Genomic DNA, 27429 nt, shown 5'->3' on the forward strand with positions numbered 1-27429 from the left:
TCAGGCCTTCACTGGTTCAGACCGTGTGAGATACTCCCTCTACATACAGGGGTTTGAATCAGGGATTTGAAATACAGCCATTTTGTGCAAAACATTTTTTTCTTCAGGCCTACAGTGGTTCAGACCGTGTGAGATACACCCTCTACATACAGGGGTTTGAATCAGGCATTTGAAATACAGCCATTTTGGCCAAATAAATATTTAATTTAGGCCTACACTGCTTCAGACTGTGTGAGATACACCCTTTACATACTGTTCTAGTCTACTATTAATTTAACACCCATTTAGGGGAAGATCCTAAATTTGAAAAATATGAGGAGAGCATCAAATAAGGGACGTGGCCCAGGTCGTGGTGCTGCTGACTGAGCTCCTGTTACAGGGAGAGGACGTGGTCAATCTGTGCCAGCTACACACACAAGTGAAACCACTTCCTCAGGTGCGACTAGGCGACAAAACCTGCAGCGGTATTTGGTCGGGCCTGCTCTACGAATGGTGAGGCCTGAACAAGTATAGGCGATGGTAGATTGGGTTGCTGACAGTGGATCCAGTTACTTCACATTGTCTACCAACCAGTCTCCTGCTGAAACGCCACAGTTGGCACCTGCAGCCGAAGTCCATCAGTCTTTCACCTCACCCCGTTGCAAATCAGCCAAGCAGTCTGAGCCCCAAGTCATGCAGCAGTCTCTTCTGCTTTTTGATGACTCTTTTAGCAGGGTTTCCCAGGGCCATCCACCTGCCCCAGAAGTGGAAGAGGCACCGAAGCCCAACCACTTATTTTTCAAGATGAGTACATGGGAGGAACATTGCAGCATGTCTCAGATGATGATGAAACACAGGTGCCAACTGCTGGGGCTTTCGAAAGTGTTCAGACCGACAAAGAAGTCAGGGGTGAAGACTGGGTGGAAGATTATGTGGAATCAAGGTCATGCGAGTGACCGATGTAGTTCGGCGGAGAAGGCGGTGGTCGCACAGTGCCACCAGCACAGCAGAAGAGGGAGCAGGGTGCAAAAGCGGAGTGGCCATCCTCTAGACAGTACGCCTCCTACTGCCCACCGCAGCAAGGGACCAAGCACACCAATGCCAGCTCCAAGGAGTTCCCTGGCATGGCAGTTCTTCAGACAATGTGCTGACGACAAGACACGAGTAGTTTGCACGCTGTGCAATCAGAGCCTGAAGCGAGGCATAAACGTTCACAACCTGCATGACCAGGCATTTAAGTGCAAAGCACGAGCTGCAGTGCAGTAGACACCTCAATAACATAGAAAGGTCTCTGGCTCCTCCTGCTTCCTCTTCTGCTGCAGTCTCTGCCTCTTCATCCACCTGGCACCCCACAAACAGAGGATCTGCCAGCTACACCAACACCTGAGTCACCAAGCATCTCCATAATGTTCCACGGAAGCGTTCAGCTCTCAATATCCCAAACGCTGGAGAGGAAGAGGAAGTACCCCCACCCCACCCACCCGCGATCCCTAGCCCTGAATAGCAGCATTTCTAAATTACTTGCCTTTGCAATGCTGTCATTCTGTCTGGTGGAGACGGATAGTTTTAAAGGCCTTATGGCGGTGGCTGTCCCACAATACGTCGTGCCCAGCCGCCACTACTTTTCAAGGCGAGCCATCCCTTCCCTTCACAACCAAGTAGGGGACAAAATCAGGTGTGCACTGCACGCCATCTGTGGCAAGGTGCACCTGACTACGGATACGTGGACCAGTAAGCACGGTCAGGGCCATTATATCTCCATAACAGTACACTGGGCAAATGCAGTGGAGGCTGGGCCTGAGGCAGATACAAGTTTGGCGCATGTCCTTCCACCACCGAGGTTTGCAGGGCGCTTCAGTTTGCCTCCTCTTGCTTCCTCCTCCTTCTCTGCTTCATCATCCTCTACCAGCTCCTCATTCGGTCAGCGTAACACCTTCACCACCTTCAGCACAGCCAGGGGTAAACGACAGCAGGCAGTTTTAAAACTTGTCTGTTTGGGGGAAAAAACCCACACCGCGCAGGAGCTGTGGACGGGCCTTGAACAACAGACCGATGAGTGGTTTGTGCCAGTCAGCCTCAATCCCGGCCTGGTGGTGTGCGATAATGGGCAAAGTCTCGTAGCAGCTCTGGGACTGGCCGGTTTGATGCACATCCTTTGCCTTGCGCATGTGCTGAATTTGGTGGTGCAGAGATTCCTTAAAAATTACCCCGGCATGTCAGAGCTGTTGCATAAAGTGCGGGCCATCTGTGCAGGATTCAGCGCTGCAGCGTAACTTTGGCCTTCCCGCTCACCGCCTCATATGCGACGTGCCCACAAGGTGGAACTCCACCTTGCATATGCTGGCCAGACTGCGCGAGCAGCAGAAGGTGCTAGTGGAGTTTCAGCTGCAGCACGCACGGGTGAGTCGCTCGGCTGAACAGCACCACTTCACCACCAATGACTGGGCCTCCATGCGAGACCTGTGTTACTTGTTGCGCTGTTTCGAGTACTCCACCAACATGGCCAGTTCCGATAACGCCATTCTCAGCGTTACTATCCCACTTCTATGCCTCCTTGAACAAACGCTCCTGGCGATGATGGAAGAGGATGTGCACAGGAGGAGGAGAAGGAGGAGGAGGAAGAGGGATCATTTATTAGGGTTTCCGGCCATTCCCAAGTGGCTCCGAGGGTGGGTTCCTGTACCCACAAACCCAAGGTACACAATTGTGCAGCCAGGGCACAGTTCTGGAGGATGAGGAGATGGAGGAGGAGAAACCATGTTCACAACAGGGTGGCACCCAGACCAGCTCATGGCCATCACTGGTGCGTAGATGGGGTGTTTACAGATGACACAGACGATACACCTCCGACAGAGGACAGATTTTCGTTTCCTCTGGGCAGCCTGGCACACATGAGCGATTACATGCTGCAGTGTCTCCGCAACGACTGCCGAGTTGCCCACATTCTAACTTGTGCTGATTACTGGGTGGCCTCACTGCTGGATACAAGGACAACATACCGTCCTTAATTCCGTCACTGGAGCGTGCTGCTGGTGGCATTCCCACCTGACAGCGGGGGCACAGTGGAAACACAAGACGAAGGCAGAGGACGAGGAAGAAGAGGTTGCCAACGCAGCTGGGGTACCGCCAGCACCTCAGAAGGCAGGGTTAGCATGGCCGAAATGTGGAAAAGCTTTGTCAGCATGCCACAACAACCAACACCACCAGCTGATATGGAACGTCTTAGCAGGAGGCAGCATTTCAGCAGCATGGTGGAGCAGTATGTGTGCACACGCCTACATGTACTGAATGACAGGTCTGCCCCCTTCAACTTCTGGGTCTCCAAATTGGGCTCATGAGCTTGCCCTTTACGCCTTGGAGGTGCTGGGCTGCCCTGCAGCCAGTGTATTATCTAAATGTGTGTTTAGCACACTAAGGGGCGTCATCACAGACAAGCACAGCCGCCTGTCCACAGCCAATGTGGACAAGCTCACGTTCATTAAAATGAACCAGGCATGGATCCCTCAGGACTTTTCCGTACCTTGTGCAGAATAGACATGTATACCGGCACCCAAGCAGCCATTGTTATACTGCAGCGCATCTGCTCATGTTTGTATTTTGGATATTTCACACTCTTTTGGAGTGTACCTTCATTTTAAAAAATTAAATTAAAACCAAAAACCTGTGTTGGCTATGTCGTCCTCCTCCACCGCCGCTTCCACCTACTCCGCTACTTCCACCGCCTCCTCAAACTCCTACTCCATATTGAACTCCACCTCATAAATCCTTATTTTTTTTTGTACGGGTTTTATTTTATATCATTTCACTACTTTGTCATTTACTTTTTCGGGTTAAATTAACCAATTTTCGGGTGTATAGTACCACTACTATACCTAGTGGAACAGTAAAAAATTTCTAATTTTTGGGTGTGTAAATTTGAAAAAATGGATCCTCCCTTAAATTTGGTCTCTTTTTCTTAGGCTCCCTCTCCAGCCTGGAACCCTGATTCCCCGCCACCTGTAATCACCATGGTAGGCGCATAAAAGAACATCGAAAGTTGATATCAAATTGGATTGTGACCATCACAGGGACGTGCGACATGATGGGGCATGTCTAGGGTCAGCCCCTGCAACTTCTGAGTTTCCAAATTGGGCACATGGCCTGAGCTTGCCCTTTACCCCTCGGAGGTGCTGGTCTGCCCTGCAGCCAGTGTATTGTCTGAACGTGCGTTTAGCATGACTGGAGGGGGTTATCGCAGGTTACATTTCCCAATGTTTTGGGGTGTACCCTAATTTTAAAAATAAAATTTAGAACCAAAAACCGGTGTAGGCTACCTCCTCTTCCACCGCCACATCCACCGCCTCTTTAACCTCCTACTCCATATGGACCTGGTCCTCCTAGAATCCTAGATCAAGATTATTATTTTTTATTATGTACTGTGTGATTTTATATTATATGCTGATTGTACATATGTGTGAACATTAATTGTTGGACTGAATGAATATTTACAGTCGTGGCCAAAAGTTTTGAGAATTGCACAAATATTAGTTTTCACAAAGTTTGCTGCTAAACTGCTTTTAGATCTTTGTTTCAGTTGTTTCTGTGATGCAGTGAAATATAATTACGCGCACTTCATTTCAAAGGCTTTTACATGACAATTACATGACATTCATGCAAAGAGTCAGTATTTGCAGTGTTGGCCCTTCTTTTTCAGGACCTCTGCAAATCGACTGGGCATGCTCTCAATCAACTTCTGGGTCAATTCCTGACTGATAGCAACCCATTCTTTCATAATTACTTCTTGGAGTTTGTCAGAATTAGTTTTTGTTTGTCCACCCACCTCTTGAGGATTGACCACAAGTTCTCAATGGGATTAAGATCTGGGGAGTTTCCAGGCCATGGACCCAAAATGTCAACGTTTTGGTCCCAAGCCACTTAGTTATCACTTTTGCCTTATGGCACGGTGCTCCATCGTGCTGGAAAATGCATTGTTCTTCACCAAACTCTTGTTGGATTGTTGGAAGAAGTTGCTGTTGGAGGGTGTTTTGGTACCATTCTTTGTTCATGGCTGTGTTTTTGGGCAAAATTGTGAGTGAGCCCACTCCCTTAGATGAGAAGCAACCCCACACATGAATGGTCTCAGGAGGCTTTACTGTTGGCATGACACAGTACTGATGGTAGCGTTCACCTTTTCTTCTCCGGACAAGCCTTTTTCCTGATGCCCCAAACAATCTGAAAGAGGCTTCGTTGGAGAATATGACTTTGCCCCAGTCCTCAGTAGTCCATTCACCATATTTTCTGCAGAAGATCAATCTGTCCCTGATGGTTTTTTTTTGAGAGAAGTGGCTTCTTTGCTGCCCTTCTTGACACCAGGCCATCTTCCCAAAGTCTTCGCCTCACTGTACGTGCAGATGCGCTAACACCTGCCTGCTGCCATTCCTGAGCAAGCTCTGCACTGGTAGCACTCCGATCCCGCAGCTGAATCCTCTTTAGGAGACGATCCTGGCGCTTGCTGGACTTTCTTGGACGCCCTGAAATATTCTTAACAAGAATTGAACCTCTTTCTTTGAAGTTCTTGATGAACCTATAAATTGTTGATTGAGGTGAAATCTTAGTAGCCACAATAGCCTTGCCTGTGAAGCCATTTTTATGCAACGCAATGATGGCTGCACTTGTTTCTTTGCAGGTCACCATGGTTAACAATGGAAGAACACTGATTTCAAGCATCACCCTCCTTTTAACAGGTCAAGTCTGCCATTTTAACCCAATCAGCCTGATGTAATGATCTCCAGCCTTGTGCTCGTCAACAGTCTCACCTGAGTTAACAAGACGATTACTGAAATGATCTCAGTAGGTCCTTTAACCACTTCAGCCCCGCTAGCTGAAACCCCCTTCATGACCAGAGCACTTTTTACACTTCGGCACTACACTCCTTTCACCGTTTATCGCTCGGTCATGCAACTTACCACCCAAATGAATTTTACCTCCTTTTCTTCTCACTAATGGAGCTTTCATTTGGTGGTATTTTATTGCTGCTGACATTTTTACTTTTTTTGTTATTAATCGAAATGTAACGATTTGTTTGCAAAAAAATGAAATTTTTCACTTTCAGCTGTAAAATTTTGCAAAAACATCCATATATAAATTTTTCGCTAAATTTATAGTTCTACATGTCTTTGATAAAAAAAAAATGTTTGGGCAAAAAAAAAAAATGGTTTGGGTAAAAGTTATAGCGTTTACAAACTATGGTACAAAAATGTGAATTTCCGCTTTTTGAAGCAGCTCTGACTTTCTGAGCACCTGTCATGATTCCTGAGGTTCTACAATGCCCAAACAGTAGAAAATCCCCACAAATGACCCCATTTCGGAAAGTAGACACCCTAAGGTATTCGCTGATGGGCATAGTGAGTTCATAGAACTTTTTATTTTTTGTCACAAGTTAGCGGAAAATGATGATGATTTTTTATTTTTATTTTTTTCTTACAAAGTCTCATATTCCACTAACTTGCGACAAAAAATAAAAAATTCTAGGAACTCGTCATGCCCCTCACGGAATACCTTGGGGTGTCTTCTTTCCAAAATGGGGTCACTTGTGGGGTAGTTATACTGCCCTGGCAATTTAGGGGCCCAAATGTGTGAGAAGAACTTTGCAATCGAAATGTGTAAAAAATGACCGGTGAAATCCGAAAGGTGCACTTTGGAATATGTGCCCCTTTGCCCACCTTGGCTGCAAAAAAGTGTCACACATCTGGTATCGCCGTACTCAGGAGAAGTTGGGGAATGTGTTTTGGGGTGTCATTTTACATATACCCATGCTGGGTGAGAGAAATATCTTGGCAAAAGACAACTTTTCCAATTTTTTTATACAAAGTTGGCATTTGACCAAGATATTTTTCTCACCCAGCATGGGTATATGTAAAATGACACCCCAAAACACATTCCCCAACTTCTCCTGAGTACGGCGATACCAGATGTGTGACACTTTTTTGCAGCCAAGGTGGGCAAAGGGGCCCAAATTCCTTTTAGGAGGGCATTTTTAGACATTTGGATCCCAGACTTCTTCTCACACTTTCGGGCCCCTAAAAAGCCAGGGCAGTATAAATACCCCACATGTGACCCCACTTTGGAAAGAAAACACCCCAAGGTATTCAATGAGGGGCATGGCGAGTTCCTAGAAATTTTTTTTTTTTTGCATAAGTTAGCGGATATTGATTTTTTTTTGTTTTTTTCTCACAAAGTCTCACTTCCTGCTAACTTAGGATAAAAATTTCAATCTTTCATGGACTCAATATGCCCCTCACGGAATACCTTGGGGTGTCTTCTTTCCGAAATGGGGTCACATGTGGGGTATTTATACTGCCCTGGCTTTTTAGGGGCCCTAAAGCGTGAGAAGAAGTCTGGAATATAAATGTCTAAAAATGTTTACGCATTTGGATTCCGTGAGGGGTATGGTGAGTTCATGTGAGATTTTATTTTTTGACACAAGTTAGTAGAATATGAGACTTTGTAAGAAAAAACAAAAACAAACAAAAAATTTCCGCTAACTTGTGCCAAAAAAAAATGTCTGAATGGAGCCTTACAGGGGGGTGATCAATGACAGGGGGGTGATCAATGACAGGGGGGTGATCACCCATATAGACTCCCTGATCACCCCCCTGTCATTGATCACCCCCCTGGTAAGGCTCCATTCAGACGTCCGTATAATTTTTACGGATCCATGGATCGGATCCGCAAAACACATGCGGACGTCTGAATGGAGCCTTACAGGGGGGTTATCAATGACAGGGGGTGATCAGGGTGATCACCCCCCTGCCACTGATCACCCTTCCTGTAAGGCTCCATTCAGACGTCCGCATGATTTTTACGGATCCATGGATACATGGATCGGATCCACAAAACACATGCGGACGTCTGAATGGAGCCTTACAGGGGGGTTATCAATGACAGGGGGTGATCAGGGTGATCACCCCCCTGTCACTGATCACCCCCCCTGTAAGGCTCCATTCAGACGTCCGCATGATTTTTACGGATCCATGGATACATGGATCGGATCCGCAAAAAACACATGCGGACGTCTGAATGGAGCCTTACAGGGGGGTTATCAATGACAGGGGGTGATCAGGGTGATCACCCCCGTGTCACTGATCACCCCCCCTGTAAGGCTCCATTCAGACGTCCGCATGATTTTTACGGATCCATGGATACATGGATCGGATCCACAAAACACATGCGGACGTCTGAATGGAGCCTTACAGGGGGGTGATCAATGACAGGTGGGTGATCAGGGAGTGTATATGGGTGATCACCCGCCTGTCATTGATCACCCCCTGTAAGGCTCCATTCAGACGTCCGCATGATTTTTACGGATCCGATCCATGTATCTGTAAAAATCATGCGGACGTCTGAATGGAGCCTTACAGGGGGGTGATCAATGACAGGGGGTGATCAGGGAGTGTATATGGGTGATCACCCGCCTGTCATTGATCACCCCCCTGTAAGGCTCCATTCAGACGTCCGCATGATTTTTACGGATCCCTGGATACATGGATCGGATCCACAAAACACATGCGGACGTCTGAATGGAGCCTTACAGGGGGGTGATCAATGACAGGTGGGTGATCAGGGAGTGTATATGGGTGATCACCCGCCTGTCATTGATCACCCCCTGTAAGGCTCCATTCAGACGTCCGCATGATTTTTACGGATCCGATCCATGTATCCGTAAAAATCATGCGGACGTCTGAATGGAGCCTTACAGGGGGGTGATCAATGACAGGGGGGTGATCAATGACAGGGGGTGATCAGGGAGTGTATATGGGTGATCACCCGCCTGTCATTGATCACCCCCCTGTAAGGCTCCATTCAGACGTCCGCATGATTTTTACGGATCCATGGATACATGGATCGGATCCACAAAACACATGTGGACGTCTGAATGGAGTCTTACAGGGGGGTGATCAATGACAGGGGGGTGATCAATGACAGGGGGTGATCAGGGAGTGTATATGGGTGATCACCCGCCTGTCATTGATCACCCCCCTGTAAGGCTCCATTCAGACGTCCGTATGCGTTTTGCGGATCCGATCCATGTATCCGTGGATCCGTAAAAATCATACGGACGTCTGAACGGAGCCTGACAGGGGGGTGATCAATGACAGGGCGGTGATCAATGACAGGGGGGTGATCAGGGAGTTTATATGGGGTGATCATGGGTGATCAGGGGTTTATAAGGGGTTAATAAGTGACGGGGGGGGGGGTGTAGTGTAGTGTGGTGTTTGGTGCGACTGTACTGAGCTACCTGAGTCCTCTGGTGGTCGATCCTAACAAAAGGGACCACCAGAGGACCAGGTAGGAGGTATATTAGATGCTGTTATGAAAACAGCGTCTAATATACCTGTTAGGGGTTAAAAAATTCGGATCTCCAGCCTGCCAGCGAGCGATCGCCGCTGGCAGGCTGGAGATCCACTCGCTTACCTTCCGTTCCTGTGAGCGCGCGTGCCTGTGTGCGCGCGTTCACAGGAAATCCCGGCCCTCGCGAGATGACGCGTATATGCGTCGTCGTGCGCAGGGCTGCCGCCTCCGGTCCGCACATCTGCGTTAGGCGGTCCGGAGGCGGTTAATGACAGCAATGAAATACAGTTGAAAGTTTTTGGGGGGATTAAGTTAATTTTCATGGTAAAGGACTATGCAATTCATCTGATCACTCTTCATAACATTCTGGAGAATATGCAAATTGCTATTATAAAAACTTAAGCGGCAACTTTTCCAATTTCCAATATTTATGTAATTCTGAAAGCTTTTGGCCACGACTGTATATGCATTGAACTGTGTATTATATTACTTTATATGTTGCTGCTATGTACATATTGTATTATTCTTTTTTACACTGTTGATATCATGAATAGGAGGTATTATGTGATTCATGTATATACAAAATTGATTCTGATATATTTTGATATCGGGTACAGTGTTCTGTGATCAATATACCGTACATAGTGTAATCATGTACAGCGGTGTAGTAATGGGAGACAGCGTATACGAGAGATATCCCTGTGCAAGCATGACATAGCATCGGTCTGATTTGATTCTCCTCCCCTGTGATGTGTGCAGATGATGGACAAGACGGCGTATGACACCTCCCACCGTGCGTCGTGACGTCGGCCGGCTGCATGACGTGAGACGTCACGTGTCATGGGCGGTACGAGGGCTAAGCCTCATCTGCAGTGAACCGTTTCGGAGACATATTTGTGGGGGAAAAAAAGTCAAAAGTCAAAAAAAAAAAACAACTATCAGGGGAAACGGGGAGGCTGTAACTTTGGTACCACCTGGGCGTCAGGACTGACAAGGGAATCCTCCATGTAGCATCTTCTACCAGTTGACCACTGTGACCTGCACATGGTAGGATGTATCCTCTTCTCTTGTCCTAATACGCCTAATGGGAATACTTTTGTAACTGTGTATATCATTTAATGTATCTATGGTTTTTGGGCCGTTCATTACCCATACTTTTGTTAGGGATAGTTCTCTCTTCCCTGGTCAGCCAGTCACTCCCCCGTATTAGTAACATAGTACATAAGGCCAAAAAAATACATTTGTCCATCCAGTTCTGCCTGTCATCCTGCAAGTTGATCCAGAGGAAGTATTCTTTTACCTTTAATAATCTATTGGTCCCTACTATAGTGGTTGTGTGTTATTTTATTTTTTTTTTGTTATTTTTGTTTATCTGTTATTCATGTACCTCAGAGTTAGCCTCTATATTAGGCTTGGTAGATATTTTTATCTAATTCGAAATAAAGTATTGCATTTTAAGGGACCTCTTTCTGTAAACTTTTTGATTTGTGTTTACACTGGGATGCCATGCTATCGTATCTATATTAATTTACGTTTCTTTCTTCTTATCAGGGAACACACTTATTTATTCTCCATTCACCTATATTAGGAGAAATTAAAACGGAAAGTGTTCCTTATAGTTTCCGTTATACTAATTCTGTTATTTTCCGATTATAAGCGTGCTGTACGGAAATCAAAATTCTTATGTGACCCCCACAACCTAATTAGCTCTAAATAGATCTATGTGACTTTTTAAACTTTTTTTTTTTTATACCTCAGCCTGCTAAGGCTGAGTTCATACTTCAGTCATTCTGTGCCAAAAACCAGGAGTGGCGCCTACACACACTTAAGGTATAACAGAAAGATCTACACTTGTTCTGTGTTTTTGAACTCGCACCTGGTTTTGGCTCACAATAAGGGCTCATGCACACAAACTGGCCAGGCCCATCCTGCTGACCACAAATTGCAATAAATGGAAATAACTGAGGTGTGATCTCAGTCTTGCAGTTCTGGAATGTATTGTGTATACAGTAACACTGATATGTCAGTGTTATGCAATACATTCCAGATCTGTACGGGTTACATAGCATAATAAATCAATATAATGCTATGTGACACTGTCAGTGAGCTCTCACTTACACACGCTGCGAGTTCAATGCGTGGAACTCGCTTGTGTGAAAGGGGACCAAGATATATTTAACCAAAATATATTAAAATTACATCCGTAACAACCTGCTCTATAAAAATATCAGACGAGCTTAACCCATCTGGTGAACACCGTAAAAAAAAAAGAGCCCAAAAAAGTTTTTTTATCACCTTACATCACAAAAAGTGTAATACCAACCGAAATGTCATGTGTACCCAAAAACATCAGTCATCTCATCCCACACAAAATGAGACCCTATATAAGACAACCAGCCAAAAAATAAAAAAGATATGACACTCAGAAAATGTAGAAATAAAAAAAAAGTTATTTCAAAAATGCTTTTATTGTTTAATACCAAAATGTATTTTAATAAACAGACATATTAGGTATCGCCGCGTCCATAACAACCTGCTCTATAAAAATATCACATGAGCTAACCTGTCTGGCGAACACCATAAAAAAAAACTTTGCCAAAGAATTCCTTGTCACCATACATCACAAAAAGCGTAATTCCAAACGATCCAAATGTAGTATGTACCTCAAAATACTACCATTCAAACAGTCACCTAATGCCGCAAAAACTGAGCCCCTACTTAAGATAATCCTGAAAATTTTAAATATTGCTTTCAGAAAAAGGAGTCACAAAAACATGGTTTATTTAAAAAAATGCTTTATTATGTAAAACTGAAACGAAAGAAAAATAAAAGTAGACATATTTGATATCGTCGCCTCCATAACAACCTGCTCTATAAAAATAGCACATGATCTAACCTGTCGGGTGAAAAAAATATAAAAACTGTGCCAGAAGAACCAAGAAGCGTAATGGTGTAATATAGAGCTATCAAAAGTCATATATACCACAAAATAGTACCAATAAAAGTGATACCTTATCCTATAATTTCCAAAATGGGGTTACTTTTTTGGAGTTTCTACTCTAGGGGTGCATCAGAGGGTCAACTTAAAATTATCCGAGTGAAATTTGCCCTCCAAAATTGTTTTCTGTGAAACAGCCAGAGATAGCTGAATGCTGTACTGTATCTCTTGCAGTCCATTAGGCTAATTTCACACTTGCGGCAGAGTGATCCGGCAAAACGTATGCCAACTGATGGCATTTGTAAGACTGATCAGGACCCTGATCAATCAGAAAAATGCATTGAAATGCCAGATCGTCTTTCCGGTGTCATCCGGAAAAACGGATCCTGCATTTATTTTTTTAACCCTTTTTATCGGTCTGCGCATGCGCAGGCCGGAAGGACGGATCCGGCATTCTGATATTTTTAATGCCAGATCCAGCCCTAATACAGTCCTATGCAAAAAAAATGACTGATCCTGCATTCAGGCAAGTCTTCCGTTTTTGGCCGGAGATAAAACCGTAGCATGCTGCGGTTCTATCTTTTGCCTGATCAGTCAAAAAGACTGAACTGAAGACATCCTGAATGGAATGCTCTCCATTCAGAATGCATGGGGATTCAATTGATCAGTTCTTTTCCGGTATAGAGCCCGTAGGACGGCACTCAAGGCCGGAAAAGAAAAACGCAAGTGTGAAAGTACCCTTAGACAATCATTAGAGCTCTAGTGCACTTGCTTGACCTGTCGCTTCAATCATGCCAGCACACAGGACAACTGTTCTCAGCTGTATAAATAATGCACATTGTAAAATAATAGTTTAATACATTCTCCATTGTTTAATCTAGTTCCAGTGTTTGGTGGAGGGATGTATGGAGAAATTCAAAACAATTGGTGAACGGAGAAATCATTTAATCAAATCCCACCTCTATCCATCTGATTTCCAATTTGACAAGCCTGAGAGAAATAAAAGGTAACGCAGAGTGATCAGACAAAACCATGAATATCAGCAGTCCTTGAGTACATTATTGCAGTCCCGGATATGATGTTAAGTCTCAAAGGACTCTGATATTCCTTGGTTTGAAGTGTTTGTATTTGTCTTGTATTAGTAAACAAAATAACCTGTATAGTAACTATATGATATGTATGGAAGGGGGGGGAGGTTGATGGTAGAATGGGGGGTGGTATGTAAACCAGAGATCACTTTCTAATTCTCACAGAGGTGCCGAAAGTGATAATGGCATCATGATTGGTGATTTTGTCTCATATGCCTCTATAGGCATCCGTATGTGGGTAAGTTTTCTTCTGATATGTGGTTAAGGAAAGAGGTTGAATTGCGATAGGTAACCCACTGGGTCCAAAGTGTAACAAATCTACTATGGGTATGTTGAGTTAATGCGAAAAGCTCTTCAATACCATATATTTGGTTTACTTTATGTAAACACTGAGGTAATGTGGGACAGGTCGACATTCTCCACAAAGAGGGGGTGAGAAGTTTAGCAGCTAACAGGAATAAAAGAAGGGATTTTTCCCCACGCCTCCACAACGGCACCCACTTGAGGTTGGCCCGCCCTCTCAGGGACCGGAAACAACAGTGAGATCAGCAAAAAAAGCCCCCCCTCCCCTTTACCTCTCCAGTTGTTTCCTGTCCCTTCAGAAGGCGGGATTGTGGATCAGCAAACTCGCAAAAAAAATGACTTACTAATTTTCTCTGGATTGTGTCTCCTAGGGGAGAGATATCACAAAAAGGGAACAGTCCCTCAAAAAGAAATGTGCCATCTGCAGAAAGGCGCTTGCTAGCTCCTATAAGAAGCTTCTATGTCAAAAGTGTTGTGACAAGGTGGTCTCTGAAGAATCCCCTACCCTGGTGGAAAGTCTGAGAACCATGATCAAAGAGGAAGTCGGGGCTGCTGTAGAGGCAAAGTTATCTACCATCCCTTCTAAACCCTCTACATCGACCTCCTTTATAGGAAGCCTCTTTGCTCAATTGACGAGACAGATTCCTTGCTCAAAACTATCCGAGCCACAATTAACTTAGAAGAACCGAAATAACCGCTTACGGTTCAAGATCAAATGTTCGCAGGCTTAGGAGACAGGAAAAAAATAGTTTTTCCAGTCCACAGCAATATAAAAGCTTTAATTCATAACGAGTGGAAAGAACCTGACAGAAGACAGTCTGCATACATTTTTTTTTTAAAAGGAAGTATCCTTTTTCGGAGTATGATTCGGCCACATGGGACAAGACCCCTAGAGTAGACGCCCCAGTGGTGAAAATTTTAAAAAAATCTGCTTTACCCTTTGAGGATCTGGGTTTACTCAAAGATCCAATGGAGAAAAAATGCGAGAGTCTGCTTAAAAAAGCTTGGGAATCCTCCACCGCAGTATTGAGACCCGGAATCTCTGCAACCTACACAGCTAGGACCCTTGCCTTGTGGTTAGGTCAGTCGGAAGAGCACATTGAGTCAGGCACTCCAAGAGAAGACATTTTAGCCTCAATCCGTATGCTTAAAAAGCCGCAAACTTCATTGCAGACGCTCCGCGGACATAATGAAATTAACACCCAGAACAGCCGCCCTGTCCAATGCTTCACGCAGAGCAGTTTGGTTGAGAACCTGGTCGGGGGATACAGCATCCAAAAACAAACTATGTGTCTTGCCTTGTGAAGGGGATAGAGTATTCGGCTCAGCACTTGATGATATTTTAGAGAAAGCGTCTGAAAGGAAAAAAGGCTTTCCCACCGAATCAAAGTTTTTTCACCAAAGGCGATACTTTCGGCCCCAAAGACATGATAAGCCTGATCAGAAGAGAAAAGAGTCAGGATCATCTTGGCAAACATCCAGAGGAAAAGGGAAGAGATTCCTATTTTACCCCGAAAAATCTTCTCGCCCCACTACCCAATGACGCCAGAGGAGCAGTAGGGGGAATACTCAATCACTTTTACTCAGCATGGGAGAATATTCAGGCCTCCCCTTGGGTGCTGGCTGTGATAAAAGAAGGCTACAGTCTGGTATTCACCTGTCTCCCCCCACATTGTTACATGGAAAACTCCAGACTAAAAGGAAGAAACCAGGAAGCAATGGAACCACAAATATCGCTCCTGTTAGAAAAGAGAGCCATCATTCCAGTGCCAGAAGTGGAACAGCAAAAGGGATTCTATTCACCTATCTTTCTGGTAAGAAAGCCAAACGGTACTTTCAGGGCGATAATAAATTTGAAGACCCTAAACAAATATAAGTTTACAAAAAATTCAAAATGGAGACTGTAAAATCCGTTGTCAATCTGCTTCCAAAAAATTGTTGCATGATAACATTAGACCTGGCGGATGCCTACTATCACTTTCCAATCCGGAAAAGAGACCAGAAGTTTCTAAGGACAGCGGTATGGTTCCAGGGGTCTCTATGCCACTATCAATTCCAAGTTCTACCTTTTGGCCTCAGCCCCAAGATTGTTCACCAAAATCATGACAGTAGCAAAAATTTATGACCCTGGCCGACCTCGGTTGGTTAATAAACCAACAGAAGTCTTGTCTTCTCCCCTCACGGAAAAAAAAAATTGGGAGTTCTGCTGAACTCATAACTCATTTCCTGCCGGAACAAACTCCAGCATCAGGAGTTTCCAACTACAAAAGGTTGCCTCCTTCAGGGATATCATGATAATCTTGGGACTCATGACGTCAACAATCCCGTCTGTAAAGTGGGCCCAGCACCACTCAAGAACGCTTAAAGCCTTTCTTCTAAAGAACTGGGACAAAAAGCAGACATCCCTAAACAAAAAAAAATAAGAAATCCATCATACCTGAAGAGGGCCTTATCCTGGTGGACAGATCAGTCAAATCTATCCCGGGGGGTGGAATGGAGACAGACGGACCAAGTAGTCATCACAACAGATGCCAGTCAGCAGGGCTGGGGAGCCCACATGGAGGGCAAGGTGACGCAGGGTCTTTGGAGAACAGAGCTACAGCAAACATCATCAAACATGAGGGAACTAACTGCAGTCTTGAAAGCCATAAACATTTTTTCTCCCTCTATCCATCTGAAAAATGTAAAAATCCTCTCGGACAATTCCACCACAGTAGCCTACCTGAACAAACAGGAACAAGAAGCCGCTCCCTGTATTCAGTTGCGGAGAAGATCCTAAATTGGGCCGAGAAAAATCTACTCTTTTTATCAGCAGCCCACGTAAGGGGAAAAGAAAATCAAGTGGGGCACTTCCTGAGCAGGGATTGACCTAAAGCCAGGAGAATGGAGCCTGAATCCTCAGATCTTCAGTCAGATTTGTGCCAGGTGGGGCACTCCAAAGATTGACTTATTTGCCACAGGGAAAAACAGGCAGGTCACAGACTTCTTTTCCCTGTCCCCTCTGGACTGGCCCCTAAGAGTGGACGCCTTGTTGACATCCTGGCCTCAGCAACCTCTTTATGCGTTCCCACCTTTTCCTCTGATACCGATTGTCATTACCAAAATCCGGGAAGAGAGAGCCCAAATTCTCCTAATCATCCCCTTCTAGCCCAGGAGAGCATGGTTTCCAATACTAAAAAAAACTAGCAGGAGAAGAATTCTGGATCCTCCCACCCCGACCAGATCTACTTCTCCAGGGACCAGTGGTGCATCCCGGAGTCTCTGCTCTGCTTGACAGCCTGGAAACTGAAAGGCGCATTCTGAGAGAAAAAGGTTTTTCAGAGGCGGTAGTCTTCACTCTATTGCAGAGTAGAAAACCCGTCACATCAAAGATCTACCTGAGAGCCTGGGAGTCCTTTTTACATTTTGGGGATGGCAGATAGGATCCCTCCAAGCAACCAGAGGTGACCCTGATACTGGATTTCCTTCAGGCGGGACTTGATAAACGTCTATCAGTAAGTACCTTTAAAAGTCCAGGTAGCAGCCCTAAGCGCTTTTTTTAACTACAAACTATCAGACTTGAATGTTGTCAAGAGATTCCTTAAGGGGGCAAGTAGGATTCACTCTAGGCTTAGATCATCAGTCCCTCCTTGGGACTTAAATCTGGTCCTATCCAGATTAATGCATCCACCTTTTGAACCCATTGATAAGATCTCCTTGAGAACATTAACACTAAAAACTGTATTTTTATTAGCTATCACCACTGCCAGGAGAATAGGAGAAATCCAGGCTTTCTCTATTCTGCCTCCCTATCTTACTGTTTTAGAGGATAGGATTACATTGAAACATGCTCCAGAATTCCTTCCTAAGGTGGTGAGCAAGTTCCACTGTCAGCAGGAAATCACTCTTCCCTCCTTTTGTTCCCAGGCAACATCAGATAAGGAAAAATTGTTCCACAACCTGGATGTTAGAAGATGCGTTCTACAGTACTTGGAGGCAACCAAGAATCTCAGAAAATCAAACCAGTTGCTTGTACAATATCTGGGTCTTCACCAAGGCAAAGCAGCCAGCAAGACTTTCATCTCCAGATGGATAAGGGCCTGCATTAGTTTAGCCTTCGAGACTGAGGGAATTACTCCGCCTCATTTGTTGAAAGCTCATTCCACCAGAGCATTGGCAGCATCCTGGGATGAAGGCCTCAGCCTCACTGGAAGATATCTGTCAGGCAGCCACATGGTCCAACACTTGTACATTCTTTAAGCATTACAAGCTGGACTTTTTTTTTACCAATAGGGACTTCTCCTTTGGCCGCAGAGTCTTATCTGCGGTGATCCCATCCTAGTCATGTCTCCTATGTTATTACTCCAGGTGGTGCCGTTGTGGAGGCGTGGGGAAAAGACAAAAATTACTCTTATCGGTAATTGGATTTTCCTTTAGCCTCCACAACGCTACAGGGATTCCCACCCCAAAAATAAAAGATGAGATATATGTATTTATATAACTTTTTTGGGTTATATATTATGAGCCCTTTTAGTGGCACATTGTTGATTCTCAGTTTGAAAAACCTTGTTTTTTGTAGATCAGGTGACATTACCTCTATTGTTTAGGTTTATACTTTATTATTAAAATTATTTCCTAGGTTAATAACTGGAGAGGTAAAGGGGAGGGGGCCCTTTATTTGCTGATCTCACTGTTCGGCGGTGCCGTTGTGGAGGCTAAAGGAAAATCCAATTATCGGGAAGAGTAATTTTTGTCTTTCTTTGCACCTTTTGTCGCTCTTCATTCCAACCTAAGAATATCAAGGTGGGTGATGATATTGTTTTCAGAGAACAGATGGTCTTAGTAGTCTCTAAAACAGATTTCCAGAATGCCAATTTAGAGCATGACCACCAGACATGCAAGAATGTTCCACTTTCTGAGTTACACCTCCAGCAAGTGTCAGGGATAGAGGGATACCAAATATTAGTTTTAACTGGGGTTATGTACCAGCAGGACAGTATTTTGTATGAATTTTCTTGTATTCGTATACAGGAGGATGGTCCGTGGGAGCATAGGCGTATGTAAGCCCGCTTTATTGGGACCGACTTAATGAGAATAAGGTTAATAGAGTTTTGATAGCACCTTGACAGGTGAGTTATGTTGTGCCATTAGGGTTTCTGTTGTGTCAGTTGTCTATCTACTGTTCCATGTGATATATATGAGTGGAGTGCCATTTTAAGTTTATTGTATTCTAGGAAATTTAGTGGTTTCCCTCCCATTAAGTTATTTATGTCTGCAAGAGATTTCATTGTTTCGTTTTCCATTATGTTGTCTAGTGGTATGTCTATAGTATTTAATCGGTCTGGTGGATGAAGATGTTGTTGTGGAATGTATAGCTTTGGCAGGTCTCTCACTGTAGCTAACGGGGAGGGGGCCGGTAGTAGGTGTGCTGCATGTACCTTCCATAAGTGTGCTACCTCGTGAGTTAGGGCATTCTTAAAAGTTATTGTGTCTAAGTAGTCAATTGGTGCTACTAGTAAGTGTAACAGCATACAAGGGAATGCTCCAAACTCCAGAACGAAACCTCAAGAATAGCTGCTAGCAGACGAATAGGAAACGCACCCAAGCGGCTTACACTCCTAGCAATCAGTCTCTAACAGCATACAGTGAATCCCCCCCCAAGAACAAGATGAGGCTCTGTGTTGAGGGTCAAGCAGTGGTCAGCCAGAGCTGTGGGTTTTTTATTCTTATATACACATTAGTACCACCCACAGGGTTTTGTAAAACAACCAGTAAACACGTACAATACACTCAGACACTCCCACACAAAATTCTCCCCTCTGCCTGTGATACAATTACCTTACACAATGGGTTAATGTAATTATCACAGGCAGGAGAATACACAGTTTTACACAATGTCTTCTGTCCTGGAGACAATTGGGAAGTAATCCAATTTATCTCCAAGGGTAGAGGCAAAACGTCATTAGCCACATGGCAGCAAAAGACAATACAAGACATAAGAATATTTAACTGTGCAGCTATTGCATGAAACATAGACATTTAACATATCCCCAGATGGATTGGATCTGAGCGCTCAATATATCCGAACAACGTTTAGATGCCACAACACAGTCAAATTGCCAAGGGGTTTAAGTTTAGCATGGGCTGATGAGAGGGCCCATAATCCTGGGGCAAGAGGCTGGCAACCAGGCTTCTCCAGCACCCAGTGGCGAGGTTGGTTTCGCCACAGTAAGGTCTTAAGAGGTAATGGAGAGGTAGATCTAGTGCTACATGTAATTTTTCATTTTTGAGTCTATGATGTTTTACTGAAAGTATATATGTCCGTGCTTTGCGTTTCTTAATGATATACATCAGGGGTGGCCAACCTTACAGACACAAAGAGCCAGAAAAAAAAAAGCGGATGACACAAGCTATCCGTTTACACAAATATGCTTTCACACGACAGTATTACTGCAATTGAGTTATCAAACATTTAAAAGTGCATTTAAACCACCTTTCCTACCTGTAATGTAGACAGCTTTAGTGAGACTTCTGGCAATCTTTGTTTTTCACAATGTGTTTCAAGATTGCTCAGATGACCCGCCCCATGCTCAGATGACCCGCTCTATGCTCAGATGACCCCCCCATTAAAATTTACTATGGAGCTGGAAGCAGGTCCTCCTTGCTTGCTGCGCCACTTCTTGTCACCCCCATAGACCCAGCCTGTGGTCTGATGAATCTGGCTGCTGAGCTGGCACTGAGAAGACTGGAGGTGGGCATTAGGTCACACAAACACACTCACAGATGGGGGTGTGGGGCCGTGGGCGGGCACATCGGCAGCTGGTGGCGGGGATAAGCACTGCAGCTTTGCCTTCTCTGCAGGAGGAGTCACATGCCCGCTCTCGGCGCTCTGAGTCCTCTCCAATCTTCCACCTCGTTCCAGCCTTCCAGCGCTTCACTTACGCGCTGCAGAGAGGAGAGTAGTCACTGGCCGCACCGCCCCCCCTGCGAGCCGCAAATGAAGGCTCAAGGAGCTGCATGCGGCTCACGAGCCGCGGGTTGGCCATCCCCGATATACATAATTAGTTTGGATACTTTATCGCCATGTATGAAAAGTCTATTTTTCCATGACATGTAAAATTTTGCTGATTGTATGTTTAGTATATCTCTCAATTGTTGCCTTTTGAACACTAGTGTTCGGAGGGTATCTCTAGAGTTAGATGATTTGTGTGTGAGCGCTAGTTGTTGGATCTCACTGTATAATTTCTTTACCGTTTCTTGTATGGATTTATTGAAATGTGAAGCTATGGAAATAAATTTGCCTCGAATGACGGCTTTTTGGGCTTCCCAAATTGTGGTAAAGGGTAACGTGTCATCAGTGTTCTGATTAATGTAGTCTCTCAGGGACTGATTAATGTAGTCTCTCTATGTGGCTTTTATATTGTTGGTTGGAGAGGAGGGATTCGTTTAATCTCCAAGTCCGCGTGTTACCAAGTGATGTGCGTAGTAGTAGGATTGAGTGATCTGAATGCCCACTGGGGATTATAGTTACTTCTCTGATGGTCAAGAGTGATAAGAGAGGAAGGAATAGGTAATTTATGCGTCTGTACGATTGTTGCGCGGGGAAAAAGTGGGTGTAATCTCTGCCCGTTGGGTGGATATGTCTCCAGGTATCTACAAGTTGGGCAGAGTGTAAGGTTTTATGGATTCGGGTAAGTGCTGTTTTGGACAGTAATTGAGCACCCTGTGGACGTGTCCATGTGTGCATGTAAGGCTGCATTTAAGTCTCCTCCTAAAAGGAAGCTTCCCTCTATAAATTGTTTGCGTTTTTTCATGGTGCGTGCAATCCAGGTGTCTTGATTGTTCTTCGGGGCATAGAGGTTTCCTATTGTTACGAATGTGTTTGCTATTTTACCTTTTAATAAAAATATTATGACTTTGGTCGTCTGCAAGGGTATCTTGATGTTAGAAGGGCACATGTTTGTTAAGAGAGATGGCAACTCCCCTAGACCTCCTAGATGTTGAGTATGAATGGTGCCACTGATTATAAAAGGATTTGTGAAAAGTGGGGGATTTTCATTTGGTTAAGTGCGTTTCTTGTAATAGTAAGATGTCTGCTTTTAGTATTTAAGCTTTGCTAAGATCTGAGATCTTTTGACGGGTGAGTTGAGGCCTCTCACATTATATGAGACGAAAGTCATAGTTTGAATGTCAGTGGCCATCTGGTAGTATAATGATCAATAACCTTAGAATGGGACATGATCTCGGGCGAGGAGGTTTGTGTGGTAGGGGAGGCAGAAGTTGGGAAGGCAAATGCAAAGGTGGGGTGTGTACTACCTTTGGAGTAACTGGTAGTGGTATTATGTGTACTTTGTCTAAGAACATAAAATTTAACATTTTGTGGTGTTTGTAATACAGCAAGGGGGTACTGTCAGGTGCACACGTAGAACTGAGGAACATTAACTAGTGTAAATCTGTAAAAGAATAATAATTATAGTACTCAGCATATTAGTAGCAGTCTCTCAGGAGATGTGTCTCAGCAGCTCACGCGGGTTCCAGACGTCAGACGAGTGAAGTCAAAGCTCTTTGGAACTACTTCTTGGTTCTTTGATTCTTGGGCTTTTCAACTGTTTCCCATGGCAACAGCACAGGTAGAGGTAGTATGTCGATGGTTGAGTGCGCCGTTTGTAGTACTGGCAGGGGTGTATCTATCACAAGGCAAACAAGGCATTTGCCTAGGGCGGCACTTGCCAATGGGGCGGCAAAATGCCTTGTTTGCTTAGTGATAGTTACACAATATGCTAAATATTTATTTTGCCCCTTGTCCGATCCGATTCTTCACTATGCGAGCGGCATCGCCAGCGCCACATAGTGAAGGAGTTGAAAGACTTACTTCCTCCTCCTCCCGACCTCCCCTGCCTTTTGCGTCCGCGCGTTAGGGGGGTGCCCGAGTTTAGTCTTGCCTAGGGCAGCACAGAACCAAGATACACCACTGAGTACTGGTGGTGGATCCAGTGGGATGTCCAGCTCCGCTGCCACTGCAATCACTTCTTCTGACGTGCAAGCTGTATAGCGTTTTCCATTGGCCGAGATAGAGATGCCAAACGGGAATAGCCAGCAAAACACGTATTGTCTCTGACATAGGATGTCTGTAAGTGGCTTGAGCAATCATTGCTTTGCAAGTGTGGATGGTGCCAAATCTTGGAATATGGCTTTTTGGCTGTTATTGTAGATAAGGATCTAGCATTCTGTAGAATTTTTTTCTTTTATGTGAAAGTCCAGTAGTTTACAGATAATATCCCTGGGGGGTGCCGTTGGTTTGGGTTTTGGTCTGTTTTTCGAAGTCCTCAATAGGCCTGACAATATATCTGTTAAGGTAGTCGCAATGTCTGTGGCTTCAATGGATTCTAGGACCCCTCTAACTCTCAAGTTGTTCCGTCTGTTGTGGTTTTCTAGATCTTCCATACTGGCATACAACTTGTTGATGTGTGCCTCTTGTATTTTGAGATTTGAAGCGACTGCTACCGAATGGTTTATGACAGACGTCTGTGTTTGTTCAAGCGAATCAATCCTATGGCCCAGATGTTGGAGGTCTTGCTTGATCTCTGAGATTTTTTTAGCAATAGGGGCCAGGAAGGAGGTTAGTGGGCGGGTGAGAAATGCTAGAGATGGAGATTGGTTTGTCATTTTCAGAGTAGTCACTGCCTTCTTCACTTGCTTGGTCTGAGTCTGATGCAGGGGTGTCTTTAGGCGACAGTGTTTTGGATGCCGCCATATTGTGTTTTTTAGTCAGGAATTTATCCATTTTGGAGTTGGTAGATGCTATAGTTATCTCTTGTTCTATTCTAGGTGTTTTTCAGCCAATTTTCATAATGATCAGTAGTGTGTTTGATGTCCCCCATTGGAGTGATGGGAGGATCACATTATATTAAGCCCTTAGGGTTCAAGAAGAAATGGCTTTTGACCAGACACTTCAATATGTGCAGTAGAGGTCAGGTGGGGAGAGTGGGGTAGTGGGTTGCAGAAGAGGCTGTTTGATCTAAAAAAATGGAGCAATGCTCCTAATTGGTGGGACTCTTTAGCTTAATTTGTGGCCAGGCTTTATTTGGCTATTGGGCCTGGTGATTGGTGTGGCATTCAGCCTTGTGATCAGGCTGGGAGTCGCCCCCCCCCCCTCCCCCTTCCTCCTGGTGTGTGGGAATCGTGGAGGTACTGCTCCAGAGGATATCTCCAACACTCTAGTGCCTTGGTATTTCCCTGCCCCAGTGTCACGAGGGTATCGAGAACCACGCCTGACTCCGTTATACCCGGGGTCAGGAAGTCGCAGCGGTTGGCTGCACGCTCTATTTAAGATAGGGCTGTTTTCCTTATGGTAGCTTTCTGGGTTTGCTTTGCAAACCCTTTTGGCTCACTCAGGGATCCGTAGCTCCTTCTCCTCAGCTGTTCCTTGTCCAGCACTCCCAAACCTCCTTATATTCCTCTCTCACACTTCTCTGGTTGCCAGAGATAGAGCTTCCTGCCTGGACATCTATCCTGACCCACTGGAGCTGTGTTGCTGCGTTCTCTGACTGTTGATTCAGAACGCTACCCTCCGGATCCCTGTTGGACCTTTGTGGACAGTTGTTGTCGTCCACCTGGGTGTTTGTGTTTGTCTGTCCTCTCCCTGGTGTTTCCCTCTTAATGCAGTGGTGAGGACTAGCGATCCCACCGGCCCGTTCACTATCTAGGGCTCATTTCAGGGAAAGCCAGGGTTTAGGCACGTGATCGCCGCACGGGTGAGAAACCCGTCTAGGGACGTCAGGGCAGTCAGGTGCCAGCCGCAAGGTGAGTTAGGGGTCAACACCTTTCCCTCTCCCTTAGGCAGGGCTTTCCCTGTTTTCCTCCCTGTGTGTGACACCGGTCATTACATTATCTCTGGCCCTTATTTTGTGTAGGAAAAAAAAAAAATATTATATATATTTTTTTTTTACCTACTTAAAATCCAGTATGGATCAAATTGCTGCTCTGTCCAAACAATTTCATGGCCTGTCTTTGGAGGTGGTAGGATTAAAGGCGTCGGTCCTCCAGCAACAGCAGCAATTACAACTGACCGCAAGCCCAGCGGTTGCTACTGGTAATCAGGTTGTTGCGGAACCCAAGGTCTCTCTCCCTGACAGATTTTCTGGGGGAAGGGACAAGTTCTTGGCATTCCGTGAGGCCTGTAAGTTATATTTTAAACTGCGCCCTCACTCCTCTGGTAATGAAGATCAGCGGGTGGGGGTTGTTATTTCCCTGCTGCAGGGGGACCCGCAGTCCTGGGCGTTCTCTTTACCTACTGATTCCCAGGCTCTTCGGTCAGTGGATGAGTTTTTCGGGGCCTTGGGTCTCATATATGACGACCCTGACCGAGTAGCACTGGCTGAATCAAGATTACGGAGACTCTTACAAGGAGAACGGCCGGTAGAGGAGTATTGCTCTGAATTCCGTAGGTGGGCTACGGATACCCAATGGAACGACCCGGCTCTCAGGAGTCAGTTCTGCTCTGGGTTATCCGAAAGGGTTAAGGATGCGCTTGCATTATATGAGACCCCCTTTTCCATTGATGCGGTTATGTCCCTTTCTATCCGTATAGAGAGACGCCTTAGGGACAGGTTGAAAGAACCAGGAGAAATTGGTAACTCCTCTCAAGCAGCAGTTAGTCTGTACAGACTTAGACGAGCCTATGCAGCTAGGAGGAACTACTCGTCAGGTCCGTCCTTCTGAGGCTCGCCGTAGGCGTGAGGTTTGTTTTTTTTGTGGGGAGAGGGGTAATTTCATTAATGTCTGTCCTTCTTTCCTCAGAAACAAAAGACCGTCGGAAAAACTACTAACCCCAGGCTGTGTGGAGGATGTCAGCCGGGGTATACGTCTCCTCCATACGTACATCGCAATTTGTGTTGCCAGCGGTTATTGTTTTTGGTGATAAGACGGAGACTATTTCTTTCTTTTTAGACAGTGGAGCAGGGGTAAATTTGATAGATGCCCATTTTGCCCGCACTTTGGGTTTGTCTCTATGTACGTTACAGAGACCCATTCCCATATTCGCTATTGATTCTGCTCCCCTGTCTCAGAGAAACCTCACCCACATTGTTCATAATATACACCTTCGGGTAGGGGACCACCATAACGAGATGCTTTCAGGTTATGTTCTGGAGGGGCTTCCCACTCCGGTGGTGCTGGGTCTTCCCTGGTTGGTAGCGCACAATCCAGTAGTGGATTGGCAGGCCAGGGAGATATTGGAGTGGAGTGAGCAGTGCAGAGAAAATTGCTTAAATAGCAATTGCTTAGTCGCCTCCATAACTACCCTACCTACATTTATTTCGGATTTTGAGGATGTTTTTTCTGAAAAGGGTTGTCAGAAGTTACCACCTCATCGTCCTTATGATTGCCCGGTTAACCTTATTCCCTGCGCAAAATTACCCAAGACCAGGTTATATAATCTTTCGGGTCCAGAGAGACAAGCCATGAAAGATTATATCTCCGAGAGCTTGGCTAAGGGACACATCAGGCCCTCTTCTTCACCCGTGGCTGCAGGGTTTTTCTTCGTTAAAAAGAAAGATGGGGGCCTGCATCCTTGCTTAGATTTTCGCGAATTAAATCGGATAGCCATCCGAGACCCATACCCTCTTCCTCTCATTCCTGACCTGTTTAATCAGATTGCGGGTGCTAGGTGGTTCTCCAAACTTGATCTTAGGGGGGCCTACAATCTGATTCGTATTAAGGAGGGGGATGAGTGGAAGACAGCGTTTAACACCCCTGAGGGGCATTATGAAAATCTAGTTATGCCTTTCGGTCTGACCAATGCTCCTGCCGTCTTTCAACATTTCGTTAATGTCATTTTTAGTCATCTAATCGGCAGGTTTGTGGTAATATACCTAGATGATATTTTAATTTATTCGTCTGATCTGAGAACACATGAGGAGCATGTCAGACAAGTACTACAGGTCCTACGGACGAATGAATTATATGCTAAGATTAAAAATGTGTCTTCGCCGTTCAGGAAATACAATTCCTGGGTTATTTTTTATCTGCTTCAGGTTTCCGTATGGATCCTAGGAAGGTCCAGGCAATTTTAGAGTGGGATCTTCCTGAGAACCTCAAAGCACTACAACGGTTCTTGGGCTTCGCGAATTTCTATAGGAAATTCATTAAAAATTATTCACTTATTGTAAAACCGCTTACTGACATGACTAGGAAGGGGACTGATTTTTCTAAATGGTCTGACGCCGCTAAAGTTGCTTTTTCCTCTCTAAAAGAGAGGAACCTGTACTAGTCCTCAGCACCTGTACTAGTCCAACCTGATGTCTCTCAGCCTTTTATTGTTGAAGTCGATGCGTCAGAGGTGGGAGTGGGGGCGGTGCTGTCTCAGGGTCCGTCTCCTGGCAAATGGCGTCCTTGTGCTTTCTTTTCGAAAAAACTATCTGCAGCAGAAAAGAACTACGATATTGGCAATAGGGAACTATTAGCTATTAAACTTGCGTTTGAGGAGTGGTGCCACTTCTTAGAGGGAGCAGTCCACCCCGTCACTTTGATTACGGACCACAAAAATCTCCTGTACCTCGAATCAGCTAAGCGTCTCACCCCTAGACAGGCTAGGTGGTCGCTATTTTTTACCAGGTTTAACTTTGTTATTACCTATCGTCCTGGGGCAAAGAACACCAAGGCTGATGCACTATCTCGTTGTTTCCCTGGAGGGGGTTATGTGAGTGATCCGGTGCCCATTCTACAAAGAGGAGTGGTTGTCTCTGCGGTACACTCTGTTTTGGAGGGGAAGGTGTTAGAGGCCCAGGGGGACGCCCCGGTCTCTTGCCCCTC

General features: G+C 45.2%; 1 protein-coding gene across 3 annotated transcripts in view; it reads left to right on the plus strand.

Annotated features, from left to right (window-relative positions):
• The window catches only part of ZNF511 (zinc finger protein 511), a 291268-nt gene that overhangs the window by 106383 nt on the left and 157456 nt on the right, over positions 1–27429 (plus strand). For 2 of the 3 annotated variants that reach the window (XR_006390510.1, XM_044299124.1), the window contains exons 4-5: positions 13129–13253; positions 18649–18746. Coding sequence is in view for 2 of the 3 variants with exons in the window: in XM_044299124.1 (XP_044155059.1) it covers positions 13129–13253; positions 18649–18706 (183 nt within the window). In the remaining variant the exon portion in view is untranslated. The remainder of the gene's footprint in view (positions 1–13128; positions 13254–18648; positions 18747–27429) is intronic. The other variant, XM_044299125.1, reaches the window with a different exon arrangement.

Source organism: Bufo gargarizans, chromosome 6 (assembly GCF_014858855.1).
Source record: "Bufo gargarizans isolate SCDJY-AF-19 chromosome 6, ASM1485885v1, whole genome shotgun sequence".
Taxonomy (NCBI): Eukaryota; Metazoa; Chordata; class Amphibia; order Anura; family Bufonidae; genus Bufo; species Bufo gargarizans.